This window comes from Canis lupus, chromosome 15 (genome assembly GCF_003254725.2).
Source record: "Canis lupus dingo isolate Sandy chromosome 15, ASM325472v2, whole genome shotgun sequence".
NCBI classification, from domain to species: Eukaryota; Metazoa; Chordata; class Mammalia; order Carnivora; family Canidae; genus Canis; species Canis lupus.
The window spans coordinates 16,766,872-16,793,005 of NC_064257.1; the positions used below are offsets into that span (position 1 = coordinate 16,766,872).

A 26,134-nucleotide genomic window follows, 5' to 3' on the forward strand; every position below is an offset into this window, starting at 1 on the left:
TGGGATCAAGTCCCACACTGGGCTCCCTGCAAGGAGCCTGCTTCTCCCTCTGCCTGTGTCTCTGCCTTTTTCTCTGTGTCTCTCATGAATAAATAAAATCTTTAAAAAAGAAAGCTCTGTCCCTAGCTATCCCTTACCTGGTTGACCTCCCTGCAGATCTCCCCAACTTGTCTCACCAGGAGCTGCTGCAGGTGACGGCACTCGGTGCCTGGACCCCCATCCTCCCGAATCAGGCTCCTATAGGGGAGGGATGGATCAGACACAATTGTTGTTGTTGTTGGGGTCTTGAGAGCCGGGGCCAAGAGAAACCATGAAAAGGGAGTAGGATTGGCCAAAGGGAAGCAAACATGGTGGGAAATGGGAAAAGCAGAACTCTTCGTAGCAATTATAGAAACACAGATCCCATGCTTGCTTTATCAGCTTCCTCGTGGGCAGCACGCTGAAGCTTCCTTCACGTAGCTCATCTGCTCTCCATTCTCAGATCTTGTGCAGAATGGTGGTCTTCCCTTCTCAAACCCACCCCATCCCAAGATGGGAGTCATATTTAAAGAGGCTCTGCTGGGCAGCCTGGGTGGCTCAGTGGTTTAGTGCCAACTTCGACCCAGGGTGTGATCCTGGAGACCCAGGATCGAGGCCCATGTGGGGCTCCCTGCATGGAGCCTGCTTCTCCCTCTGCCTGTGTCTCTGCCTCTCTGTGTCTCTTATGAATAAATAAATAAATAAAACATTTGAAAAATAAAATAAAATAAAGAGGCTCTGCTGGGAATCCTGGCTCTGCCCTTTCCTCTGCTCTGACCTTGGGCAAGTACTGAACTTACCTGTGCTTGAGTACCCTCCCCCTGCCATAAGGAGAGTAATACTGTCTAGCACTGCTGCATAGATGAAAGGAGCTGATCCAGGTGGAGCACTCAGAACAGTGTCTGCCACACAGTAAGCGCTTGTTAAGTATCACCTGTTATTCCCATGTCAACCTCTGAAGCTGCTCTGAACTGCGGCAGCTCTTAATGCCTGGCCAGGAGCCAAAATCCTACCAGCTTTTAACTCCATTAGGAAAGCAGAGAGTGACCTGCTTTGCTCCAGGCTGCAGGAAGTAGTCAGGACCACCCAGCCCCAGAATGCAGTCAGATCCCTGCCCAAAGCCTAGTCCCAAGTCTTACTTTTGAACAACCCCGGAGAGGAGTATTGTGGGACCAGGGAAAAGCAGCAGACATCAGAGTCAGGTGCAGGGCGCTACTTACCGTGCATGAGCATATACTTCTACGCGGTCCTGCAGTACCCGAACGATGAGCCAGAAGTCAGGCAGGCAGGGCCCAGGGAGGCCTGAGAGTGAAGGCTGGGGAGGTGCTGGCCCAGGTGGGGTCCGCAACGTGAAGGGAGCCTTCTCCCCCAGGGTCTCATTGGGACCCTCACTGTCTGAACCACTGCTGCCACCATCGTAACCTGTGTCAAACGTGCTTAAGTTCAGTCCCATCCTTTGGCTCATCTGATCCTGTGAGCATCATCAGGTTTGCTGGGCCTGGCCCCTTCACGTCAGTCCATTCTGAGGCCCCCTGCCTGGTCCTGCCGCACAGCCCTGAGTCTGCCTCCCATCAGCCTAGAGGCCTCCCCCATTGTCCCAGCTTACCTAGGTGGTCAGAGTCCACACTGCCCTGACTGGACATAAGGCTCAGCCCCCGGCTGGGCCCAGGCTGGCTCCCTGGGAAGAGAAGGGAAAGGCCTGGAACCTCTATTGATCTGGCTGAGGACCGCCCTCTGAAAATGGAAGCTGGGCCAGGGACCTACAAGTCCCTGGTCCTAGCCCCCAGACTTTTTACCCGAGTCCTCTCTTACCTCCCTGTGGCAGGCTGAGGAGGGGGGTGCCCTCAGAACCCTCTGGGGAGCCAGGGGCTTGGGGGCTGGCTGTCAGGGCCTGAGGGGAAGAAAGTTAGAAGTGAATATAGGCTCCACACACCTACCTCTACCCCCTCCATTCCCAAGGCATCCCGGGAAAGGCTCACCTCCCCTTCGATGCCTTCAGCCCTGTCCTCGTGGCTGTGCCAAGACCAGGCAGTCGAAGGGGGCTCCCTTTGGGACCCACCTGGCTGTTGGCCAACTGCTACAAAGAAGAAGCCACTTTCGGAATCCTCAAGAAGAACATGGCCAGGGAGGTGAAGGCGGCGGAACTCCTGGGGAGCAGGAGCCAAGGTCACAGTTTAGGCAAGAGCAGCCTTCCCTGTATGTGGCACCCCACACTTCCTCATCAGATCCTCAAAACTACCTGGTGAAGCAGACTCTGGCACCCCCATTACTGAGGTGTGCAAAGGTTCAGTGGCTTGCCTAAAGTTTAACAGGCATAGTGGCAAGGAGGGGAGCAGGGTCTCTTCCCACTGAGTTGGGCTGCCAGGCACGGGGTGAGGGACAATGTGGTGAGGCGGCCGTCCAGAGGGTAATGCTATGGAATCAAACCAGGACTTCTACTTCTGTATCTGAAGTCCAGGGAAGAATGGGCTCCAGGATGACCAGGGGGGTTTCTGAGGGCAGCATACCTCCTTGAATTGTGTAAGGGAACGTTCTGGTCCAAACACAAAACTCAGTGGTAGGGTTTGGCGAAGGCAGGTAGAGCGTCCAGGAGAGCTATGGATGTGGGCAGCTGCACGGTGCAGAGTAGGGCCCTGGGGGATGCCCCCTCTTCGGAGGGCTCCCACCATCTCATCCTCCAGCAACCAGCGGATCTACAGTCAGAGAACAATCCGGCAAGTAGTGAAGGGTACCTTCCTTGCCAGTTGGGGCATCCCCTCACTTGCAGACCAGAAGACACTTGGCCTCACAGATTGAGGGCGGCCTTACTTTGATCTTAGAATAAAGGAGCCCTTTAACCTTACTCACACGATGGAAAGGGTATCAGTTACAGTGTTGAGGGGTCGCCACTTAGGTTGGAGGAGGGAAGGCCCTCACCTCACTCATGGTGGTCTCAATAGCCAATCTGTGGGGTGTGGCCAAATTGGACAGTCCAGGGTGCCTAGGTGGAAGAAAAGTTTAGATGTTGGTTTCCAAAAAACAAAACTGACAGGGAGCAAGGAACCCTGAGAGACAGAAAGGGAAGTACCTGTCTTCTTCTGGGGGTGGCAGTGGGGGTCCTAGGCCATCATCCGACCTTAAAGATGATGGCTGCCCTGGAGATCGTGGGAATGAAGCACTGCTTTCAGAGGTGGATCTGAATAGGGTGGGAGCAAAGGTCAAAGAGCAGCAGCTACTCTCTTCCTTGGGCCTCTTCAGAACTCCTTTCTTGGAATCCTCAAGGGGTCCTGAGTCCCCAAGTGTCTCTAGATTCTTTAATGGGCCCCTACCCCCATCAAGGCCCTAGATCCACCCACCAAACTTGCTGCCACACCTGTGGTGCTGAGGGTCCGAGGTTGGGGGAAGCTCCACTTCCAGAGGCAAGGTTAACACGAAGACGTCCAGGGTAACACTGAGGTCCCTCAGGGGCACTCGGCCTCCAAGGGGGGGGCCCTCCAGACTGGAAAGCACCTGGCCTGGGAGAGGGGAAAAGTCAAGAGGGCTGCCGGAGCCCAGGGACAAGCACAGACTTCAAGTCCTCAGCGCTCATGAGTTACAGCCATGGGCTCTCCCCCTGCCAGGTGTGCTCTCCAGCCTGCCAGGCAGGCAGGCTGTCCTGGCACCTGGGGCCCTCCCTCGGGTACCCTGGACTCACCCAGGCAGGTGGGCAGGCTGCACACGGGTACTGAGCTGTGCTGCCCATGCAGCCGCACAGAGCACGTGAGGTGCAGGAAGAGAGGCGGCAGGTCACGCACCAGGCTCTCAGGCCCCGTCGGTGAGTCGCCCCCCAGTATACTGAAGGAGTCTTCATCAGGGTTCACGGTGTCTGCATCTGACAGCGAGGCGGAGTCAAGCCCCACGGGCCCCAGGTCTGCCTCACGGCTCTCTCGGTATTCTACTTCCAGCTCTGGGTCACTCTCAGTGACCACGCAGCAGGCTGACGTGTCTCCTAGACAAGGAGCATGTCATGTGGTGGCTGGGAGAGGCTGGCGGTGGAGGGCCCCGAAGCAGCTTCCGTGGCCTGAAGCAGCCTTCCCACCTCTACCCACTTGCCCACACACCTTCTTCTCCTAGGAGTTCAGCCTCTGAAAACTCCAGATCACTGACTTTTCTGTCTACTATGTCCCGGGGGCCCTCATCCTGAGCAAAAGAAAGAGAGAGCTTTATCTGAGGCAGGACAAGAGTCACATCCAGGCCTCAGGGAGCCAAGAGTCAAGAGGATCTAGACTCAGGGGGCTCAGTGAGGCTATGGCTCAGGGGGTACCAGGGAGGAAGGGAGGAAGGGAGGAAGGGAAGAAGCCACTCGCCTCTCGCCGGCTGGATGGAGGGCAATAGAAGAAGTAGTGCGGATTGGAGGGCACCGTGCGGAAGTGGAGACCACTGATCTCCAGGAACTTCTCCTGTTTGGGAGTTATTATGTCAGCCGGCCCTTGGCAGGACACTGCCCCCTACCCTAGAGTAGATGCCTACACAGCCCCCCCACCCCCACCCCTAAGAGAGGACAGCACAGGCAGGCCTCCAACCTCCTCTGCCCTCAGCACGCGTCCCACCTGGATGAGGCTATGAAGGGCATCATGGGCCTCTCCTCTGAGCTGGCAAATGTCTGTCAGAGAGATCTCCAGGCTAGGGTCTGGGTTGCCAGGGACACGGCTGCTCTGAGACTCAGGCTCGCTGAGGTCCTCGGTCTCTATGCTGAGAAGGCAGGATGGGGGTGAGGGGTGTCGAGGCACTAAGGACCGCCAAGTCCTGGAGGAGCCTGCTTCCCTACTGGGAGTGGCACACACCCATCTTCGGCTCTAGCAAGGGTGCCTGGCACAATGGCACGGGTGGTGCGAGGGGCAAGGGGAACCGACCCACCCATTTTGGCTCGAACCCCCACGTTTCTTAACGACCGGACATTTCTGTGACATGAAGCAATGAGTAAGGAGGACTCCCAGTTTTCTGACTTGGGCTGCAGGGTGGAGGGTGATCTCATTCACCCATGGGAGAACGCAGATAGAGAAGTTAGTTTTGGTGAGAAGAAAATGCATGGATTTCAGGGCATGAAAGGTGGGGGGTGCGTCTAGAGCTCTAGATGGGGAAAAGGGCTGGAGTTCGGGGCCTGGGCATCGTCAGCACACTCCTCCCTCCGCTTCTTCTGCTTCCTCGAGGCTAATACACTGTGGGAGGCAGACACACAGATGTCTGCTCACTTGCCTTTCTCCCTCCCTCCATCAGGGTCCTGCTGGACCTCTTAGGTGAGCCGGGGACTCAGCAGTGAGGGACATGCTCTTGGGAAATGCACAAGTGGTTCCAGAGGTTACTACTATTGCACAAATGTCCTCAGAACAAGCTTCCTACTTTCACTGATGGCAGCTGGCAACTCTACATACCTCTCACCCAGCTCAACACTCCAGGCCAGAACAGAAGACAGAGACTATAGGTGGGAGAAAGAAGCCTGGGAAGCAGCAAGAAGCTGGCGACAAAGCAACTGCCTCCGTGGTGTGTGGGCACCACCTTGCACAGCCCTCACCCTGGCTCAGAAGCTCTCTTTCCAGGGACTTTGTGCAGCCTCACACACCACTCAGGGCCAATCCTAACCTGGACTCGGAAGCCAGAATGGCTCGTTCTCGAGGCTCAGGGGCCTCCTCGATGCTGCTGCTGAAGGGCCCAGGGCTGAGAGGCCCAGGGCTTGGGGGTGCCTGGGGCAGACTCCGAGTGTGGCCACACAGTGCAAGAAGGAAAGGGGTGATGTCTACTTCTTGCAGCAGCTCCTCACAGGCATCGACTGCTATCAGCAAGTCCTGTGAGCTGACACTCTGTGCTTGCTGCAAACTCCGGAACAGCCCTGGAAAGTGGAAGGGGCCATGACAGTTGAGCTCTGGCATGGCCTCTCCAGTGCCCATGCCCATAATCCCGAGAAGCCTCGCTCCTCCCTGATGCTCTCTCGCATGGCCTCCTGCTCACCACGGACATAGCATCGCTGAGCATGCTCCTGCAGCAAGGCACAATGGTTGGCTGCCTCCTTGTACCTGGGCTCCATCCAGACTGAGGATGGGGAGGGCTGGTCGAGGAACGGAGTCCTAGCAATAGGAGGGAGGCGCAAGCTTGGCCAACTCTCCTAAAGGACATCTCAGACTCCCCATCCACCCACGCTCCCACGGACTGTCCATATGTCTCTACTGAACGTATTCATGGCCCAGCAAGTTCAACTGATTTGCTGAAGGAAGCTAAACCAGGAGTAGGCAGGACATGGACTGAGTCCTTGCCTTGATCATCAGCCTGTCTGTCCGTACCCATGAGTGTGTTCATGAGCCCTGGCTGGGGGCCGTGGCTGGGGGAGGACCGAGGTCAACACTGAGGGTACTCACCGAAAGATGAGGTCTCGGGGTGCCTGAGGGGGCTGCAGGCCAACCATTTGCTCCCTCAGCGCTTCCAGGGCACAGCTATAGATGTAAACAGGACACCGGGTCCGGGGGCCATCGGCACCCTCTGTCTGTGGAGCCTGACGCCCAGCATAAGCCTGTAAGTCCCGACGGAAAGGTGGGCTTAGGTCCCCTGGGTCCTGGGCAGTGTCTGTGGGAAGAGATGTCACATGGTCTCCAAGCTTTCTCTTTGCTCCCATTCCTGCTCCTGCTTAACTGACCAAAGAGGGAGCAGCCTTACCGCCGGCTGGCGTAACACTGAGCATGGGGACTTGGGCCTTTGGAGCCCTCATTCCAGGTCCTCCCAGATCTTTCGGGCTGGCGGCCCCACTCCAATCCCCGAACTTTGGCTTTGTCTCCTCTTGAGAGGGTCCCTCCAGGCCACAGGCAGCCAGATGTTGGACGTCTGAAGGAGAGAAGAGAGATAGAAGTCAGAGCTGCCTGGTGGGCCAGTGAGGGTGCCCAGGGGTTTGTATCTGGGGCTGGTGATGAAGGTAAGCAGGTGGTACCTGGGAAGGTAGCTGGGAGGAAAGTCAGAAACACATGCTGGGGAGTCACAAGCCTTGCATAGCAGCGCCACTGTGGGGGCTGGGCACAGATGAGAGGCTTGAGAGTCTCAGGAGGGCCTCCAGCCTGTAAGAGAGAAACAGAGTGATCTGCAAGGGACCACCCAACCCCTGCTCCCTTCCTCTACCCTGGAGTGCTGCCCTCGGTACAGCTTGTGAGATCCAGGACAAAGGGGAGTGATAGTATCCTGTCGCTGGCAGGAGGCGCTTAGTATCCTCGGCGATACAAAATCGGGGCATGAATACGTGCTAACAGAAGGAGGTCAGTGGGAAAACCGGCTCAAGGAGACAAATCAGTGCTGACCAGGGGAGGAAGTGCTGAGTCTCCAGTGGCTTGGGTGCTGCTGACTGCTTGATCCTTTAGGATCCCGTGGCCCCCTGCCGGTGGCTCCTCTGGACCTACAATAGGGGTAGAGGTGGGTGGACGAGGGCAGGGCTAGCAGAGGCAGGGCACTGAGGTGAAGAGACAGGGAGGCCCAAACCCAAAGACAGAACTCCCCCACCCCTCATGGGGTGGGGCAAAGGGGGCTGGGCCAGAGTGTGCTCTTTAGGAAAGAGGTGAGAGCTCACCTGGACTGTGGCAGGTCCGTCGTAGCACCTCACTCAAGAAGGTGGCTTGCTCAGCCGTGGTCAGCGGGATCTCCCGGTCACTCAGCTCCTGCCCCAGGCAGCTGTGCAGCAGGCACAGCACCATGTCGTTGGCGGGACAGGGCCCCTCGGCGAGAGGGACGCCCTCTGGCTCTGCCCGACACACACTCCACTCAGCACCAAGAGCCTCCTGTGGCCTAGCACCCTGGCTCAGCCCTGACCACGGCAGCCCTCGGGTGGCCTCCAAGCCTCCTCTTGCCCCAGCACTCATCTGCTTGTTTGCAGACTCATCTGCTCTCTATCATTCCCATGCCCGCTGGCCCTCTAGGTGTGGGTCAGTAAGTATGAAGTTCACCCACCTCTGGAAAGCAGAAGGAAGAACATCTGGAGCTGTTGACACTGAGACAACAGTCCCATTAAGTCAAAATGGAAAGGGATCTCGTGGACACAGGTATCTCCCTGTTCCAATCCTAAGGAAGATAAGACCCATAGTGAGACCCAGATGCCCCAACTAGGGCTGCCGCCCACCCCCTACACCACGGTCCACCCCAGGGGTCCCTTCTCCACTGACCATCAGAGACCCTTGGCTCTGGGGGCAGAGGACTCCATTCCTTGCTCTGGCACAGCTGTATCAGGTATTCGAAGCTCAGCATGGAGCCTATGCAGGCTGCATCCCGAGGGTGGAGCTGGGGCACAAACAGCAGAGGTCAGGGGTCAGCCTGTCCCTAGGCCACAGTATTCTGGGGTCCAGCTCTCAAGGAAGCCCACACGGTCACAGACAGGCAGACCACAGAGACAGAGGGGCCAGGAAGGCCGCGGGCTGTGGTACTCTAGAGGGGACGGCACCTCACCCGCTAAGGCGTGGGGGTACTTCGAGGCCACTCACAGCTCGAGGGATCTCAGAGTAAGTCAGGTCCTGGAGGTGCTTCCAGCTCTCGGGGCCGGGTCCCACCCGCCCATACTGAGGCTCCACCCACACCTCGGTGACCAGGTTGAGCTCTGAGTCTCCTTCCATGGCCTCCACCTCCACATCATTGTCATCATCTGTTGAGAAGCTAAAGGAGGAGGAGGAGGCCTGAGCCTGGCAGGGAGGAGAGTCTGATCCACAACCAATGGCAGGGGATCAGCCCATGGAGGGGGCACAGGACAAACATAATTCCCATGTGACTTTCCGGACAGGCATCTGCCTGACGAAGCACCCCTACCCCGACTCTCTAACAGCCCAGAGACAGAACTCCAGGGGCAGTAGGAGAAGTGGGAATATGGAGATAGGCAGCTCCCAGAGAGAGCCTGGGTCTCACCTGTCCTTGGTGGACGTAGAGTGTGGGGGGAAGAGGATGTACTGCACAACGCACGTGTGCCTCTCTTCACCTGCAGCCTGCCCCAGGGGCTCGCTCTAGGGGCAAAACGGGAGATGGTGGGCAAACCTCGGCCAAGTCAGAGATCCAGCCTGGCCCAGCTCTAGCCCTCAGAACCCTAGGCCCTGTCACATTGTCCTGGGATGGGCCTCAGTCTTCAGGTCCTCTGGTCACAGGGTCCCCATGAGGCCAAGTTTATAGCAGTCCCAACGCAGCTTGGAGGCAAGTGTCCCTCTGATGATGGACTCTGGTGGGGAAGTGTCATGAGGGATGGCACATACCTGAATTGGAAGCTCCAGGACCATGTTGATGATTCCTTCCCCACTGCAGGCGAAGTGGAAGCCTTCAGAGAGTCGGACTCTAAAGCCCCATAAAGGTGGGGGTGGGGAGAGGATAAGACTGGGGAAAGACACTCAGAGTCTATCCTACTGCCCCCCATCCCCGTATGTGGCCACTTCTGGCAGCCACCCAGGCAGACCTGTCTGCTGGCAGCCCTCCTCAGATCATGGGTGCCTTGGGTACAACAAATTCTAGTTGCACAGGCCGACTGTGGAGTGTGGGAGTGAAGGCAGGGCAGGGCAGGGACAGGCGCTGCTCTGAGCTAAATATTGTGTGTAACGGCGATGGCACAGGGGCTGAGAGAGGGCAGGGTCTCACTTCACTTTCTGCCTGTGGCTCAACCCAGAATCTACACTTGCTCTCTCCCCATCCCGAGCTGCCCGGTCATGCTGAGGTGACGTACTCAGTGAGGATGGACAGAAGCTGCGCAATGGCACTGAGTGGCAGTGCGGGAGCCAGGCCTGATGGGACGCTCCAGAGCCAGCGCTGATGGTAGAGGTAGCGGGACAGAGATGCTAGGCTGGAAGAGGCTGAGCGGCCGGACACCAATGGCAGTGGCCCTGGTGGCTCCAGTGTCAGTAAGAAGGGCGCCCGGTAGTCCAAGGGTAGCTTCTCATACCTGGGCAACAGAGGCCACACCTCGACCTCCACTCAAGACCCAGCTAAGCCCCAGCCCTCCTGTACGGTCCAGCCTCTACACCAACCTGATGAGTAGCTTGTCGAGGGGCTTATGTAGGACCACAAGGCAGGGCCGGTCAGATAGGGCCTGCTGTGGGCCCAGCATGGGGGGGGACTTGGAGGGAGAGCTGCCCCCACCAATGCCCCCCAGCCCTTTTCGTTTGACCTTGGGTGTTGGCTCCTTGCTTTGTACCCGGTGAGGGAAACGCAGCCGAAGGATCTCTTCCCGTAAGCCAGACACAATCTGGAGGAGAAAAGTGATCAGATCCTCCTAACCCTGTCTCTTATAGGTCTGGGAGAAGGGGCCCCCAGACAAAGTGGGAGAGCCCTCTACTCTAAGCCTTTCTTGGTCTGGGGTCTCCCATCTCTACTGGCCCTGGCCCTGTATGAGTTGAGGAGAAAGACTGAGTCTACTCTCCAGGGTTCCCAGGTCTGGGAGGCAGTCAGGGCTCAGCTCACCTTGTGTCGGGCCTGGGCTGGTGTGCCGATGGGAAAACCCAGGCGAAGGACCATGCACGGGGCCTTGGAAATGATGCGGACCATGTAGAAGGAAGAGGGTGGCTGGTCTGGGGCACTAGGGAGAAACGGGGGTCAGTGAGCAGACTCTAGACTGGGAGTCAGTGGGTTGAGGAGAAGGAGTGGTGAGGTCTGGGGTTAGAAGAAGAGGCATGGGGTGTGGTGACGGGGGGGCGGGGAGCGAGGGGACATGACTTTGCCCACCTGGAGAGCAGCTTCACATATGAGTAGCCCTCAACCAGCACGAAGCTGCTCCAGTCCCGAAGCAGAGAGGTCAGCGAGGAGTGTGAGATCCTGCATTGCACGGTGCTGTAGCGCCCATTACTGCCGGGGGTGTGCAAGTGCTTGGGGATCGGTCTGCAAGATGGGTGCGTGCCTAGGTCAGATCTTATAGGCTTGGGGGCAAAGAACAGACTGCTCCCTGTCTCTTCCAGGTCCTGTCTGAGGAGGTGGGGGTGGGTAACCCAGAAGGCTAGGGAAGGGTTATAGTTTATCCTTGGCTGAAGGTGGGTGAGAGTTCATCAGTTGCTCCCCTTCCCCATCACTCCTTGTCCACTTGGCCTGCAGAGGGTACTCACGTGTCGTGCTCCAGGATTAGCACCAGGCGATGCATGTGCAGCCAGCGCTGCCATGAGTTGGCATCCATGGACAGCACTGGCTTCCAGTAGGCTGCAAACTGGGCGTGGGATGAGTCGGACCCACTGTGCTGAAGGGAGAGCACCTGGGGACAGGAAGGACCGCCCTATAGGAGCATTCACAAAGAAACATGGCACAAGAGCCACACAGCAAACAGGACTATGGGGTCCAGGGCTCAGAGAGGGCAATGGTTTATGGCTAAAGGAACTCAGAGCTCAGCCTGGGAGAGAAGCAAAACACAGAGGCCTCTAGGATGAAGGTCAGATTGGGATGAGCCCAGAGACAGACTGTGTAGCCCTTTAGAGCTAAATTCAGACCAAGGATGCGGTTTGCCACATCTCCATCACTGACTGAAGAGGAAAGCAGTTGAATGATGGCAGGAACTCAGGGTGAGGCGGCTTCATGCCAGCATAAGCCCCCGCCTGGCAGCATCAGGCCGATGTCTGTGGCCGAGTGTGAAATTATTAGCACAAAGGAAGCTACGGTCTTTGCAAAATACACAGTCCACGGTAGTTGGTGCTGGTGGGAAATGGGTGAAGATGCCGGGGGAGGCCAGAATACACCATGTGGAGAAGGGTCTCACGGGCATCTAGATGTTCTCCAAGTCTTTACCTCGGACCCCCGCGGTCTGCTGAGGACAGCCTCTCTCTATAGATCTTTCTCTGCCAGGAACTTGGAAGGAGGGAGGAGAATGCTCTCAAGGCTAAAGCTTAGGATTCTGGTTTAAGTGCCTCAGACTTGAGAGGGAAAGAAAAAGAAGGTGGCTCTGGGCTCTAGAAGCTGTGCCAATCCAAGTCTGGGTGGACATGGCATTAATGGGATAATAAGCATCAGAGCCACTTACCGGGGTGGTGGAGCCAGGAGGGATATAGAAGAGTGGCACTCCACTCTTGGTGCTATCAGGAAGCGTGAAATGTTCTGGGACTGAAGAGAAGGACTGAAGGTGGGCTAGCATCTGGTCCGTCTGGTTAATGCTGCAGAATAAGGGCCGACCCTGAGCCACACCTGACTCCGGTGGGCACAGAGGAAGGGAGCCTCAGGAGGACGAGTGACCCTGGACACAAGCCTGGTGCTCAGGGGGACTCTCACCAGCTCCCAGTTCCACACCTCTGTCCCTCCACACAACAAACGGGGCATCATTCACTGAGTGGTGACCTCATTCACCTCTGCAGTGTGTTCCAGAACCGTCGGATAACGTGGGTACGATACAGTGAGCGAATGGGTTGCCTTAGTGCACAGGACACATCGTGCAGAATGTCATAGCCACCTTCCATTGTCACTTCCACCCTTGTTCCTCGAGGGCCCTCAGGCTCCAGGGGCCAGGGTGCCACAGCCACATATTCAATGCGCATGTTGTGTTTCCATAACAGCACGAGCTTTACCTCCAGCTGAGACCCTCCTATGGGGGAAGTGGGAGGCCAGTTGGGGGAAGAAGACGCAGGACTCCAGCAGGGGACCAAGTTCTACCCGAAACCCCCACCCACCTCCTGGAACTCTAGCTTAACTAAAGGTTCCAAGCATGGTTCCAGAGATTTCAGGCCTAGAGCCTGCCAACTGCCACAAATGGGAGTTTGCAGGAGTGATGCGAGAACAGAGCCAAATTCAGGACACCATACCACCCTCATTTGACTCACCTCTGGCAAAGGAGAGGGAACCGGGAAGCTAAATCCTAAGAGAACTAAGTCCTGAAGGCAGATCATAACCCACTTGTTTCCAATGACAAGCAGAATCTCCTGTGTGATCCCTAGGTGCCTGCTGCTCCATCTGGCAGGTCTGAGACTTGCGTGACACGGCAGGGCCTAGAGACCCTTTTACCTTTGGCCAGCGTGACCTCTCGGACACTGTATCCCTCCCGAAGCCGTACGGACACAGTGCTGACCAAGTCAGCGGGCACCTCCTTCTCAGTGTGCTTTTTCCGGCGCAGAGCCAGGGCAGGGTTGCTGCTTGCGGACACCAGGTGCTCATTAAACAGGCGGTGCTGGGAGCCTAGAAGACCAGCAGGGTGGGAGAGGGGTGGGTGGCTATCAGAGAGCTACAGGGAGGGGCTATGCGGCCATCCCCGGGGAGAGAGCCGAGCCAGAACAGTTGGCCCCAGGCCTGTGCTCAGGTCCCCCAGGGCATTACCTCCGGGTCTGTGCTATGCACCCTTGCCCCCCGCCCCTTGCCCCAGTCTGCCCCTCACCGCAGTAATACTCGGGGTTCAGGGCTTCCCCACTGCGCAGAAAGGAGTAGAGGAGAAATGCCCGGTGATAGACAGTCAGACCCGGGCTGCCTGGTTCCGGCTCAGGACACGTGGACAGATAAGAGCCAAATGTGGCCATTGCGATGAACTTCATCAATTCCACGTTGGGCACGTGGCCAAAACTGCAGTCATAAGAGTAAACTCCTCCCACCTAGAGAAAATGAACAATTAGAGGCCTAGCTCCAAAAGAGGCAGCCAAGAAGGAAGTACAAAAAGAGTGGAAGAGACTAGGCTGGTGGCTGCTCTCACCCCCGGAGACCACAGAGCTGGGAGTGGGTCAATGTTCTCCCGGGACAGACTGCTGCTCTGCAGCTGTCCTTCCCTGGGCCCCTGTCTGAAGCCCATGCCATGTCGCTACACCCTTCTTTAGAACATCAAACGCTAGACTGCATCACTCACTAAAGATTTTGAGAACTGCTTTTTGTTACTATTGGAGAGACTTCAATGTCTCTAACAAAGTGCTTCTCAAACCTTAGGATATATATAAAACACCTGGAGATTTTGTTAAGATGCATTATGTGTGGGGTGGGCCCAAGATTTTCCATTTCTAACAAGCTCCCTGGTGATGCCAATGCTGCTGGTCCATGGACCATAATTTGAATACTAGGCCCATAGATCAGTTTGCCAAAGGTTATGTGGCAAACTACACACAACCTTTGGGCCAAATCTAGCACATCACTTGTTTTTGTAAATAAAGTTTTATTGGAACACAGCCATGCCCATTCATCTTGTCTGTGAGTGCTCTGACGCTACAAGAGCAGAGCTGAATAGTTGTGCCAACTGTATATAGGCCAACAAAGCTTAAAATATTTACTAGCTGGTCCTTCACAGAAAAACTTGAGTTGTTTCAATTCCTTGATCTCTCAGTTCCTGAACCCTCATCTCCAGGAACTCTCTGTATTCCACTGCCGCCTGTTGCCTACATGCTGGCCCTTGGCTTCGTTTGGAACCACTTCATTTTTGCAATTTCAATTGCCACATCCTACTGATTACACACCATTGTATCCCTCTGGATTCTTTCCATTCTCCTTCTCCTGCTGCTCTTTGACCTCATTAAGACTGCAAGCCCTTGAACCTCTGCTCTCTAAGTCTATCCCTGGCCCTCTTGACCTCACTCTGCTTCGACCTCCAAACCCCAACAAGGATCACCACTTCTCTACTGGATCCCAAATGGAGAGAGGTACACATGTGACACCCAACCCAGCAAGTCCTTTGGGGCTGTCCTCAACACTTCTCCCCCACTCTGGCTGCCCCTCCTCATAGTACTCACCCTCACCTTTTCCTTCAGAGAGGGACCCGAGGCCCCTAAACGAATTTATCCCTATCATCACTTTATCCTTCTCCTTTCAAAGGAAGAAGCGCTACTCTCTAGCAAAGAGTAGCAGAGTTCCTTGATCTACTTCTTTGAGCCAGTGTTCTCTCGTCCACGGAAACACTTTACTCCATCAGGCTTCCTTTTTCTTTCCCTATTTTCAAACTCCGCTTCCTCATGGATCCTTAGAAACATGCTTAAAGTCTCTAGCTTGGAAAACAAACCGGCAGAACAAAGCACCTGCCTCTTCCACCCTGCACTTCCCTCTGGCTTCCCTTCTCTCCTGCTCCCCACTCAATTGAAACAAGCCCAGTCCTCATGTCCACTTGTCTCTACTTCCTTCTCTTCCATCCACTCTTCCACCCACTGCAATCCTCTCCCTTGCCATCTCTTTGCTGAAATGGCCTAGAAAAGATCCTCATGACCCCTTAATCATCAAATTCAAAGGGTATGTCTCATTCTTCATTTTACCTGATCTCTCTGCTGCATCTCACAGTTAACCGCTCCTTTCTTCCCCAAACTTGGGACTTCCCTGCTATCAGAATCCTCTGGTTCTTGTCTGATTATTTCCCTTCATTCTTTGCTGGGCCCGCTTCTTATGAAAGACCTTTAAACACTGGTATTCCCCAAGGCTCTTCAGGGGCCCTCCTCTCTGCCCAATTACCATCTGTAGGCTGACAAATCCTAACTCTCTCAACTCGTGCTGTCTCCTGAGTATCAGATCTGCATATCCAACTGCTAGCTGCTATGAATAGCAGCTGCCTATGACATAATTATGCACTCTGCTGAGCACTTTAAATGCATTGTCTCACCCAACGAGGTAGGCACTGTTATAATCTTCATTTACAAATGAATCTGACCAAGAATTAAACGATGTGCCCAGTGTCCCACAGCTCATAAGTGGAGCCAGGATTCGGGCCAAGCATGCCTAACTCCAAAGGTGATGCTTTCAACTGCTATCCTGTTGACCCACAGACACCTCAAATGCAACATGCACAAACCTGGGCTCATCATCTTGTCCTCACTCTACCTCAGCTGCTTCTTTTCCTATTTGCTCTGCCAGTCAGCTATCCAGTTACCACTGAGGTCACAAACTTGGAGACACCCTCGACCTCTCTTGCTCACCCCTCATACTCTGCTAATCATAAGTCATGTTGACCCTACCTCTCCATTTTCTCAATTCTATCCCCTGGTCTCTTAACCATTATTCCCAGCCCTATTCCTCTCTTACCTTGAGCACTCCATTTAATAATCCCCCTGCCTCTACTCCTGCCTTCATGCAGCACCAAGAGTGACCTTTATAAAACATAAATGCAACTAGTGACTTTCCTTGTGCTTACCTGCATCACCCACAGAATTATCCTGAAGTTCTTAACATATCAGAACCAGCTTTTCATGTTCTGGCCAATGCCTACCCTCCAGCCTTGTTTCCCAGAGTGCTTTGCTTCCTACCCTTCCTATTCCATCAATCCAAATTGGCTGCATTATCCTATTCCTTCCTTTGCTCAAGCTAGTTTGAGTTGGGTTTTCCAATCTTTGCAATCAAAACAGTGATAACTAACCTAATGCAGGAGATGAGGCTGGAAATGACCATGAGATTTCAAATTCAGCACTCTTATTATTACAACATGCTGTCTCCCCATACCCTAAGGATGAAGATGAGAGTCCTCTCCCACCACTGTTGCGTACCCTGTTCTAGACAACTATTCCCCCCAATAACACACATGTAACTATGTTATTGGCTTTCTGTAGGAAATCATCACCTGTAAGAAAGTAACCAGTCCCCGCCCCCCCAAAAAGAAAGTAACCAGCCATGTCCAACTTTGTGATATATCATACTTCCCTCTCCTCCTTCCTAGAAAGTCCTCACCTGCACAAAGGAACAAGCCACGGTGCCACTGCGAAGCTGGTTCAGCAACGTCTCACAGACGGCAACATCAGGGACACTGGTCACCCCATCTGTGATCACAATGATACCTGGAGCAGGAAACATCGGACAGACCTGGGGACACTGACCAGATCAAAGTCACAGGGGGGCATTCAACTGATGGGGCCCATAAGGCCTTAGTGCCCACCAACCAATATGTTTTATATCCGCAAACACCCTTTCTTCTTCCCGTCCATCCTGCTTCTCCCTCCTGAGTGCTGGATCCTGGTGTCCTAAGTGATGTCCTTAGAGCTCTACTCCTTCCCACTAGGGTCCCAGATGGCTGTCAGAGCTGAGGGTACTTGAGAGACACACTTGTGCACATTGACCTTCCTCAAACAAGGAGACAGATCAGATCCTCTTCCCTGGGACCCACTGGTACCCGGGAACCTCAATCTGTACTGATAATGCCCCCTTCCTACACCCTCCTATTTCCCCAACCTCACCACCATTCCTTATACTGACCTGCGCTAGAGTTTGAAGGGAGCAACTGCAGTGCCAAGATGCCCTGACGAATCATACTGACCAGCCCCAAGTCAGCTGTCACCATGGAGACTCCCACCTTCCGGCCCGGGGGCTCCCCTGAGTCTGGGGACTGGTCCTCTGCCTGGCCCAAATCACAGAGGAGACCGAATTCAACAGATGGTACGACTGTCCCTTCCACAGCAACGCTGGAATCTATAGCCCCGCACTGCCTGGGCCAACAGGCCTACCCTGTGAAGACCCCAATGCCCTGCTGTGCAGCCGAGTCCTGACTATGCTTGCTCGCCCAGGTGTGCTCAGATGCTGACCCGTAGATGGACAGGCAGCCTGGCAACGCATGGTGCACCAGATTACAGGGGAGCAGGCTTCCTCACCTTTTGTCAATAAGACCCCTTTCCTGTAGTTTCCCATTGCTATTAGAAAATATTTTATACATCAATCAAATTAAGTCTTCAGACATGTAGGACTTCAGATATGTGGGCTACTTCTAGGATACCCAAAGGAATGAGCAAGTGCATTCAACTGAGTCCAAGCAGCTTTATCCCTGACTGTACAAAGTCCTAGAGAACAAAGCCACCCACAATCACCTTCTCAGATCCAGTGAAGGACATCTAGGACTGAAATCACACAGGCAAACAGCTTTCACATTTTCTCCTGGCAAGAGTGCATGTCTTGGGGAATGTAGCTGACCCTTTCCCTCCTCTAGCAGGGAAGGAACCTGTTGTGTGCACTCACCAGCAATTCTATCCTTGGCTCACTCTGGCTCTTAGACCCTTTTTCTGCCCTCTCTTCCCTCCATATTGGGGCTTATCCCTCTTCTCTCCCTTCTGTCTCTTAATAGTTTCTTTAAATGGCCTCCACCTGCTTTCTCTCCCACATACCTGACTCTGGGGGTCATACTGCTGCTGCAGCATGGTGGCCACCTTATCCTCAAACAGACAGAGCTGTTCGTATACCTGCTGCAGGAATGCCTCTCGCTGAGAAGGGTCCAAAAGGCAGCCCTGCACCAGCACCTGAAAAGCACAACGGAAAGACCAAGATATGAAGGTTGGGGGGACACTGGCAAGCCCCCATCTGGCCTCCCTATTTATTCTCCACAGCTCCCTCTATGCGATCCTGACTTCTCACCCAGGATCTAAAGTTGGCTAAATTCACAGCCAGCTCCTCTCTTATCAGATCATCTCCTCCATCAGGGTATCAGGCTATTAATGACCTTAAACTGGGTTCACAACCTCCCTCTGCTTACAGTCCTGCACACTGGGTTTCCCCAAGCTCCCGCATGGGGGTGCCATAAGACTTTCCATCTCAGGTCACCAGACTGCCCCACCTCAGCCTGGCAAAGCCTTTCTCATTCTGACTCATACTCTTATTCTTGTTGATTTCTAAACACTGCACAGGTAGGTTTTCTCTTAGGTTCAAAATCATCTTCCCAGTTGAGCGTTCCTTTCTTCCTTTTAACCTCAGCAGGTAACTCCTACTTGTCTCTCTCTTTTTTAAAAAAAGATTTTATTTATTTATTTATTCATGAGAGAGAGAGAGAGAGAGAGAGAGAGGCAGAGACACAGGCAGAGGGAGAAGCAGGCTCCATGCAGGGAGCCCGATGTGAGACTCGATCCTGGGTCTCCAGGATCACACCCTGGGCTGAAGATGGTGTTAAACCACTGAGCCACCAGGGCTGCCCCTTACTTGTCTCTTCACAGAGAAAGGAAACCAGTCAACAGGAACTCCTGGCTTACTTTCACCCCAACGGTGTACTACTCTCCAACCCATAGAAAATACCTACAATGTTTGCTCCGTGTTTACATTATCTGGGTTTTTGGTTTTCTTTCAAGGCTCTGAAGAAAAGATTCCTTGCTTTTTCTTCCCCCCAAAGCTAATCTCTCCAACTCATCTTGGATCTCTTGTCTAATACCTTCATTCTCTCTCCATGGGATTCCTTTCCTCCTCCTTTCAACATAAATAAGTACGCCCATCCTAGAAGTTTCACACAGGCCTGGTGGCCCCTGTGATCTCTTCTCTCTCTCAGACTCCTAACACCTTCTCATATGCCTGCTGTTCCCCTGCCCCTGCCCTCCCGGGCAATAACTACATCTTCACTCCCTACTTGGGACTGGGAAGGGGATGGTCCCAGCCAGAAGAGGGGAGAAGGGGACTCTAAGAAGAAAACCAGAATCAGAGCAATAGTAGGAACTGGGGCTCTAAAGTGGGAAAGCTGTTCACAGCTGTACCATTTATAGGAGTAAAAAGTGGATCAACCCAAGAGCCCAACAGTGGAGTCTGGCTAAATATGTAATGATAAAATGCGATAAAATATTAAGCTGGGCAGCAATTAAAAATCATATTTTCAAAGAAAAATTACTGACAAGGAAAAATGCCCAGATTATACACTGAAAAAGCAGGATGTCAAACTACATGTCTGGAATTCGCCTGATGTTTCTCCTCTCTTTGGACGGTGGGGTGGTAGTGAAGAAGGATAAACAAGTACTCAAAGACAAGAAGGAAATTCCATAAAATGTTCATAGTAGTGGTTCATTCTGGGTGAGTTTTGTTTTTCTTTGTATTTTATGTATTTTTCAAATTTCTTTGAACGGACATACGCTATACACGTGATCTAACTTTTTTTTTTTAACTTTTGTTTTGTTTTAAGGAAAAGCAGGATACATCTTGGGGAGCTTTAGAGATAGGGAAGAAGCTAGCCCAGGGCTGAGGCCCCTGGGGGTGAGGTAATCTGAGTAAGCCTGCTCCTTCTCCACAGGGGCTGCCCTGGTTCAGGGCCCACCTCTTCTCTGGGGCTGCATTCATCTTCTTGCCTGCTCTCCCCAACAGGATGCGCCCTCCAATCTATCTTTCCAAAGCACAAATCTGATCCTGTTACCATCCATTGAAAAACCTCCCATTTTTAATAGTTTTAATAATAGTGAACAGTTCTAATAGCTAACGTTTGCATGTTTTCTACATGGCAGGCACTGTTCTAAGTGATATATATGAACTCGATCACCATATGATATTGGTACTGTTAATACCCTTATTTTGGGGAAAAGACAAAGATGTACAGAGTGGTTAAGTAACTTTTACAAGGGGATGCAGCCAGCAAGCAAATACAGGGGTATGTGAATCCACGACTAGCACTTGTCATCACCACACTAAACTCCTCTATAGAACAAAGGGTAAGTTCTTAGCCATGACATTTAAGGCCTCTCTTATTCTGCCTCCACTTATCTCTATTTTTTTATTTTTATTTTTTAAAAGATTTTTATTTATTTATTCATGAGAGACACAGAGAGAGAGAGAGAAGCAGAGAGGGAGCCCGATGTGGGACTTGATCCCGGGTCTCCAGGATCAGGCCCTGGGCTGAAGGCAGGCACTAAACTGCTGAGCCACCGGGGCTGCCCTCTCTTTTTTTATTAAAAAAAATTTTTTTTCTTTTAGATTATTTAATCAGAAAACATTCCCAGAAAGTTCCAATCACAGTGATCATTATTGTTATCCTTACTACATACTAGCAAATTACTTTCCAAAAGGCTATACTGTTCGAATAATATAGAAGCATACCGTATAAGTGTAACCTTGCTTGGTTCTCTCTGCCTAATTTTTAAAAATCCTATTTTTAGGGTGCCTAGGTGGCTCAGTGGTTGAGTGTCTTGGCTCAGGTTGTGATCCCTGAGTCCTGGGATCGAGTCCCACATCAGGCTTCCTCTGCCTGTGTCTCTGCCTCTCTCTGTCTCTCATGAATAAACAAAGTCTTAAAAAAAAAAAAAGATCTTATTTCTAAGTAATCTTTACACCCAATGTGGAGCTCAAACTCACAGCCCCAAGATCGAGTCACATGTTCTGTCAACTAAGCCAGTCAGTTGCCCCTCCATTTATTTGTCTCCTCTTTACTACCAGTCCCCATCCCCACATTCAAACGTTATTTTGTCAAATAGAATTACATGTAGTTCACTAGGACACCTGTGATTGGGAAGCACAGATCCAGAGCTCTGTGGCTTTGCTTTTGGGCCTCTCTGTCTGGAAAGTCCATTTCCCATCTGTCCGGAAAGTCCACCTTCTTTGAAGGGTTAACTTCAATCCTTCCTTCAAGACTCACTTCAAATGCCTCTTTGTGCAAAAGTCTTTCCTGTTGCAGCCCCAGGCTTGGCTGGGTGCTCCCTCTTGGTGCTCCACGGCACCGAGTCATTACTTATCAGTGTCCTTATCACATTCAACTGAAACTACCTCCTTCAATATCTGTCTCCCCCACTAAACTCTCAACTCCTCCCATGAGGACAGGGACAGTGTCTGATTCATCTGTGACTCTGGGACATAGCCCAGGCCTTGCACAGATCAGGTTTCAGAAAGCATCTGCCAAGATGAACCAAGTGTTGAGTGATTACCTACCACCCATGTCTTCCCTATCTTGGCTGTTAGTGCCTGCGAAGCCAGGCTTCTCTCTGGGGATGTAGCCTACAACCAACAGTCCTAACAGCTGTGCTAGGAGAGCACTTAAAACACAACAGAGGGCTGGGATCCAGACCTGCACCAATTGCCTTGTAGATTACAGACCTTCAGGTGTTGTTCCTCGCATCCCTTTCTCACAGCCTGTTTGACAGCTAAGGTGACAACATGGCCATTAAAGATTGTTTCCGGGTAAGCCCCTACCAATGAGTTGAGGGTGGTTAAAAGGTTAAAAGCAGATGAGGGGAAATTGGGCCACTGCTTATCTATGCCCAAAACAGATATCCCAGTAACAGACTTGGCCATTGTCCAAAAGGAGTGTCTCGTGATAGCCTGCTTGGGTGGTGGATAAGCCCTGTAATTATCTGTATGGTCAGCATAACACTCGGCAGTTCACAAGGCCCTCAGAGAAAATGACCCTCCTCTGTCCTTGGAAGAAATTATATTTCTGGGTATTTGTTATATTTCAAAATCATAAAATTCTTCTAAAAGATCATCTCCCAGAGGTAGGGCCATGAGTCAGAATACAAGCAAACCTTCTAATCAAATTAGGAGAGTGGTGGTGGCATAAAACAGACATTCAGGGGCCGGAACCACAGACTTACAGGAATGAGAGAGGCATTTGTCCAATCAAGGCCAAATGACCTAAAGTTCATGAGAAGGCTCTTGAAGAACAGAGGAACAGATTCTTCTTGAGAGGAGAGAGACTCAGAGATGACTAGTAAATAGGTTCAAGAAGCCAGCAGAGCTAGGGACTCTGGGCATAGACCGCAGAGATGAGACAAGGGCTTGATCAATGGACTCTCAGAAATGAGGTCTGGGGGTATGGACTTCAGGAGAGGAAGCAATACCTGGTGGGCCTGCAGGCCAATGATTGAGGAGTAGGCCTGGATAGTTATGTAGATCTCAGGCTGGAAGTCGATGCACGATCCGGGCACGCGGAAGGGTCGAAGCAGCCCACCCAGGCAGCGGGAGAGGGCATGGAAAACTTCATCAAACAATATCTCTCCTGTGGAATCATCCTGAGGGCAATGCAGAGAAAGATCTCTCAAGTGTGACCAAAGCAGCCCTGAGCAGAGGGCAGGAAGGAGCAAGCAGCTTCCATGGTTCAGTGGAACTCTTATCTGAAGGTTGGTCACACCCCCACACACACATAATACAGTGCCACGGATGGAAGGGGATCTCTTTAAACACTCACCATGTACAAGCCTGTTTCCTTCCTCCAATGGTAGGCTGGGATCACTTTCCACTTCTCTCATGCCTCTCCCTCTCTCCCTCACCCTCTTCTCCCTCCTTCCCTCCCACTGTCTCCCCTCAATCCCTTACCACAATGCCAGTGGACGGGCTAAGGTCGAGTTCAATGACAAATCGATACTGCCAAGCCAGGAAGGTGACCCGGGTGGAAGGTACAAGGAGAAATGGCCTTGGGACCACTGGTTCATCTGGCTGCCACCCAGGGGGCAGGACACTGAGGACTTCCAACTCCTGCTCAGACTGGAGCTGACAATTAGGATAGAGACCAGAAAAGTGTCAGGGAAGAGTCACCCCTTTATTTCCAGGACCTGAACTTCTATATCCAATGGCAAACCACTGGCTCCAGCTCCCACAGCCCAACCATATATTCTTCCTGTATAGAAAATTAAACATTTCCCCTGTGAAACCATCTTGCTGGCAAAGTCACTTGCCCATTCTAGAATCAGACCCCCCCCCCCCCCAGGATAAATCTCCCCTCCCGTTTCTAGGACTCTCTTTAAAAAATCAGATCCTTCTGGGCCAGCCTAGCGTATCCTGTATGTTTCTGGGCCTCACCAGCATCTCCTGGGGTGTGGCCTGCACAGTTTGATGCAGGTGATTGAGGAACCAGGCCAGGCGGACATTTCGGGAGATTCGATAATCCTTTTTCATCAACAGGAACACCTGCCCAGCTTCTTCTACCTGGACACAAAGAGACATTAAAAAAAAAAAATGTAAAAATTCACTAAGTTCCTAGCATTCGTAGATCAACACGGAAATAACTTGTCTAAGGAGTTCATAATACCTAAGTGAGAGACAAGGCAGCAGAGGCAAAAAGTTAACTCTCACCTCAGTGCAAAGTGCTCCCAAGGACTTGATTCTCTGCTCCCATTCCCCTTATGCGGACTTCTATGTTGATGAAGTGACCTTTCACATTAGGTGTCTCTCCTATAAGCTACGAACTTGTTGAGGGCAGGAACTGTATCTTGTTCTAGTCTTGTGTCCCTATGCACGGCAAATTGCTTACAACAGAGCAGATAATCAATAATGCCAATGCTTCCTCCAAAGAAGCCTTGACAACAATGGCCACTAAAGGACTCTTTGCTGGGTGACTAGCAAGCCTGCTGAGTGCCTCCAGATTCAACTTCTGTGGATCACAACCCACTTTTCCCACCCTCCACACTTCATTGCGGTCAGCACTCTAGATCCTTCCCACCACTGCCTCACAGGCAGTTGACTCAACAGTGTCCTGACAAGCATCAGTTCCCTTATCCGCATCCTTGTCCTTCCTCCACTCACAAGCCTTGCCAAGTCTTGACTCAGGATGGATTTGACATTCTCTTTTATCCACACATATACCATGCCAGCTGCACTTTGACACAAAGAAATCTTGCCAGGAGTGCCACCTCCAGCAGGCCTTTAGCAATCCTTTTACTTCTCCCCGGTGAGCAACCTCTCCTATTCCCCTAGAAGTTTCCTGATCTCTCAACTCCTGGGATCCCAACAGATAAACTCACCTACTGTTTCATGCAGAAAACCTGGGTCCACTGGTCTGAACTCCCTCAATGTTTCTTCCTGAACAAGGTTATCTGAAATTCCTTTATTCCCTTACTCTAGCCTCCAGTGAAAAGATTACTCTCCTCCCATTTAGGCAAATTGCAAACTGCTCCTCCAGGGTCCCTGAAGGGTGAGGGGGAAATGCCAGGCTGCAAGCACTGGAGAGGGGTAGAAGAGAAATGAAGAGGCCAATGACCACCTATTAAGAAATGTAGTATTGAAAGTTTTCTCCCCTAAATGGGGGAAATGTGGAAGAGAAACTGAAAAAGCCCTGGAAAAGCACTAAGGAAGGGTGCCTGGGAGCAAAGAGGAGCATGGAGAACAGAGATGTGATGACTAAAGGTGAAGAAAGTCTTTCTTTTCCAAGACAGGAGGCACGTGGCAAAAGATGCAGAAACAGACCCTGGGATGTGGCACAGTGAAAGCAGAAGGCAAGAAGGTTAATGTTCTTTGAACATCTATAATATATCCAACAGTGCCCTGGACAGACTAAATACAAGAACTTCGGACTCAGATAGCCTGGCATGAATCCCAACTCAGCCTCTTAGTAGCCTGTGAGGTCAGGGAAAGCATTCTTAACCTTCCTAAGCCTCAGTGCTCTCATCTGTAAAATGGATATAATTCTTAAAAAAAAAACTTTTTTTTAAAAGATTTTATTTAGGGACACCTGGGTGGCTCAGCAGTTGAGTGTCTGCCTTTGGCTCAGGGCATGATCCCAGGATCTGGGATCAAGTTCCACATTGGGCTCCCTGCATGGAGCCTGCTTCTCCCTCTGCCTATGTCTCTGCGGCTCTCTCTCTCTCTCATGAATAAATAAATAAATATTTTTTAAAAAATAAAGATTTTATTTATTGGAGAATGAGTGAGCACAAGGGGTGTGTGTGTGTCCTATAAATGGATATAATCCTAATCTTGATCTAGTGTTGTTAAGTAGGTAAAGTGAAATCAGGCATATGAAGTGTTCTGCACAATGCCTGACACTTATAAAGAATATTATAAAAATCAACTATTAGAGGTTATTACCAGGCACAATACAAGGCTCTTCACACAAGTACACTCATTCAGTCTGCACATAAAACACTGAACAGGGGATCCCTGGGTGGCGCAGCGGTTTGGCGCCTGCCTTTGGCCCAGGGCGTGATCCTGGAGACCCAGGATCAAATCCCACGTCGGGCTCCCGGTGCATGGAGCCTGCTTCTCCCTCTGCCTGTGTCTCTGCCTCTCTCTCTCTCTCTCTCTCTCTGTGTGTGTGTGTGTGTGTGTGTGTGTGACTATCATAAATAAAAAAAAAATAAAAAAAAAAAATAAAACACTGAACAGAAAAATTCCGAGGTCCAAAATATTGAAAAAAATTTAACATAATTAGTAGGTAGAGGATCAGAAGTCAAACCCAGGCCTCATAAGCCACAGAGCCCAATGACTGAGAGTGACAAATGGATAGAACTAGGGACTTAATTAAGAGCAGAAAAGAGGCACCTGGATGGCCCAGTGGTTGAGCATCTGCCTTCTGGCTCAGGTCGTGACCCCCAGGGTCCTAGGATTGAGTTCCACATTGGGGTCCCTGCAGGGAGCCTGCTTCTCCCTCTGCCTATGTCTGTCTCTCTGTGTGTGTCTCTCATGAATAAATAAATATAATCTTAAAAAAAAAAAAAAAGATGAGCAGAAAAGATTTGGGGCACCTGGGTGGCTCAGTTGGTTGAACCTCTGCCTTGGGCTCAGGTCATGATCTTGGGATCCTGGGATTGAGACCTACATTGGGCTCTGGACTCAGTGGGGAGTCTGCTTCTTCCTCTCCCTCTGCTCTCTCCCCCGCCCACTCATTCTC

At 52.1% G+C, this 26,134-nt stretch overlaps 1 protein-coding gene across 5 annotated transcripts in view; it reads right to left on the reverse strand.

Annotated features, from left to right (window-relative positions):
- Positions 1-26,134, reverse strand: part of SZT2 (SZT2 subunit of KICSTOR complex) — a 51,349-nt gene that overhangs the window by 17,121 nt on the left and 8,094 nt on the right. For all 5 annotated transcript variants that reach the window (XR_003125356.3, XR_003125357.3, XM_025420437.3 and 2 more), the window contains exons 2-41: positions 23,329-23,454; positions 22,846-23,019; positions 22,371-22,541; positions 17,967-18,098; positions 17,068-17,209; positions 16,546-16,652; positions 13,304-13,514; positions 12,937-13,107; positions 12,286-12,520; positions 11,966-12,095; positions 11,064-11,206; positions 10,690-10,842; positions 10,429-10,543; positions 9,996-10,213; positions 9,695-9,910; positions 9,234-9,312; positions 8,896-8,990; positions 8,481-8,649; positions 8,166-8,280; positions 7,954-8,064; positions 7,577-7,747; positions 7,311-7,405; positions 6,950-7,073; positions 6,682-6,846; positions 6,387-6,591; positions 5,983-6,098; positions 5,617-5,863; positions 4,587-4,728; positions 4,344-4,436; positions 4,098-4,176; positions 3,692-3,985; positions 3,371-3,512; positions 3,086-3,193; positions 2,935-2,998; positions 2,526-2,711; positions 1,998-2,165; positions 1,831-1,909; positions 1,625-1,696; positions 1,239-1,440; positions 138-237 (exon numbers count right to left, since the gene is read on the reverse strand). Coding sequence is in view for 3 of the 5 variants with exons in the window: in XM_025420437.3 (XP_025276222.3) it covers positions 138-237; positions 1,239-1,440; positions 1,625-1,696; positions 1,831-1,909; positions 1,998-2,165; positions 2,526-2,711; positions 2,935-2,998; positions 3,086-3,193; positions 3,371-3,512; positions 3,692-3,985; positions 4,098-4,176; positions 4,344-4,436; positions 4,587-4,728; positions 5,617-5,863; positions 5,983-6,098; positions 6,387-6,591; positions 6,682-6,846; positions 6,950-7,073; positions 7,311-7,405; positions 7,577-7,747; positions 7,954-8,064; positions 8,166-8,280; positions 8,481-8,649; positions 8,896-8,990; positions 9,234-9,312; positions 9,695-9,910; positions 9,996-10,213; positions 10,429-10,543; positions 10,690-10,842; positions 11,064-11,206; positions 11,966-12,095; positions 12,286-12,520; positions 12,937-13,107; positions 13,304-13,514; positions 16,546-16,652; positions 17,068-17,209; positions 17,967-18,098; positions 22,371-22,541; positions 22,846-23,019; positions 23,329-23,454 (5,865 nt within the window). In the remaining 2 variants the exon portion in view is untranslated. The remainder of the gene's footprint in view (positions 1-137; positions 238-1,238; positions 1,441-1,624; positions 1,697-1,830; positions 1,910-1,997; positions 2,166-2,525; positions 2,712-2,934; positions 2,999-3,085; positions 3,194-3,370; positions 3,513-3,691; positions 3,986-4,097; positions 4,177-4,343; positions 4,437-4,586; positions 4,729-5,616; positions 5,864-5,982; positions 6,099-6,386; positions 6,592-6,681; positions 6,847-6,949; positions 7,074-7,310; positions 7,406-7,576; positions 7,748-7,953; positions 8,065-8,165; positions 8,281-8,480; positions 8,650-8,895; positions 8,991-9,233; positions 9,313-9,694; positions 9,911-9,995; positions 10,214-10,428; positions 10,544-10,689; positions 10,843-11,063; positions 11,207-11,965; positions 12,096-12,285; positions 12,521-12,936; positions 13,108-13,303; positions 13,515-16,545; positions 16,653-17,067; positions 17,210-17,966; positions 18,099-22,370; positions 22,542-22,845; positions 23,020-23,328; positions 23,455-26,134) is intronic.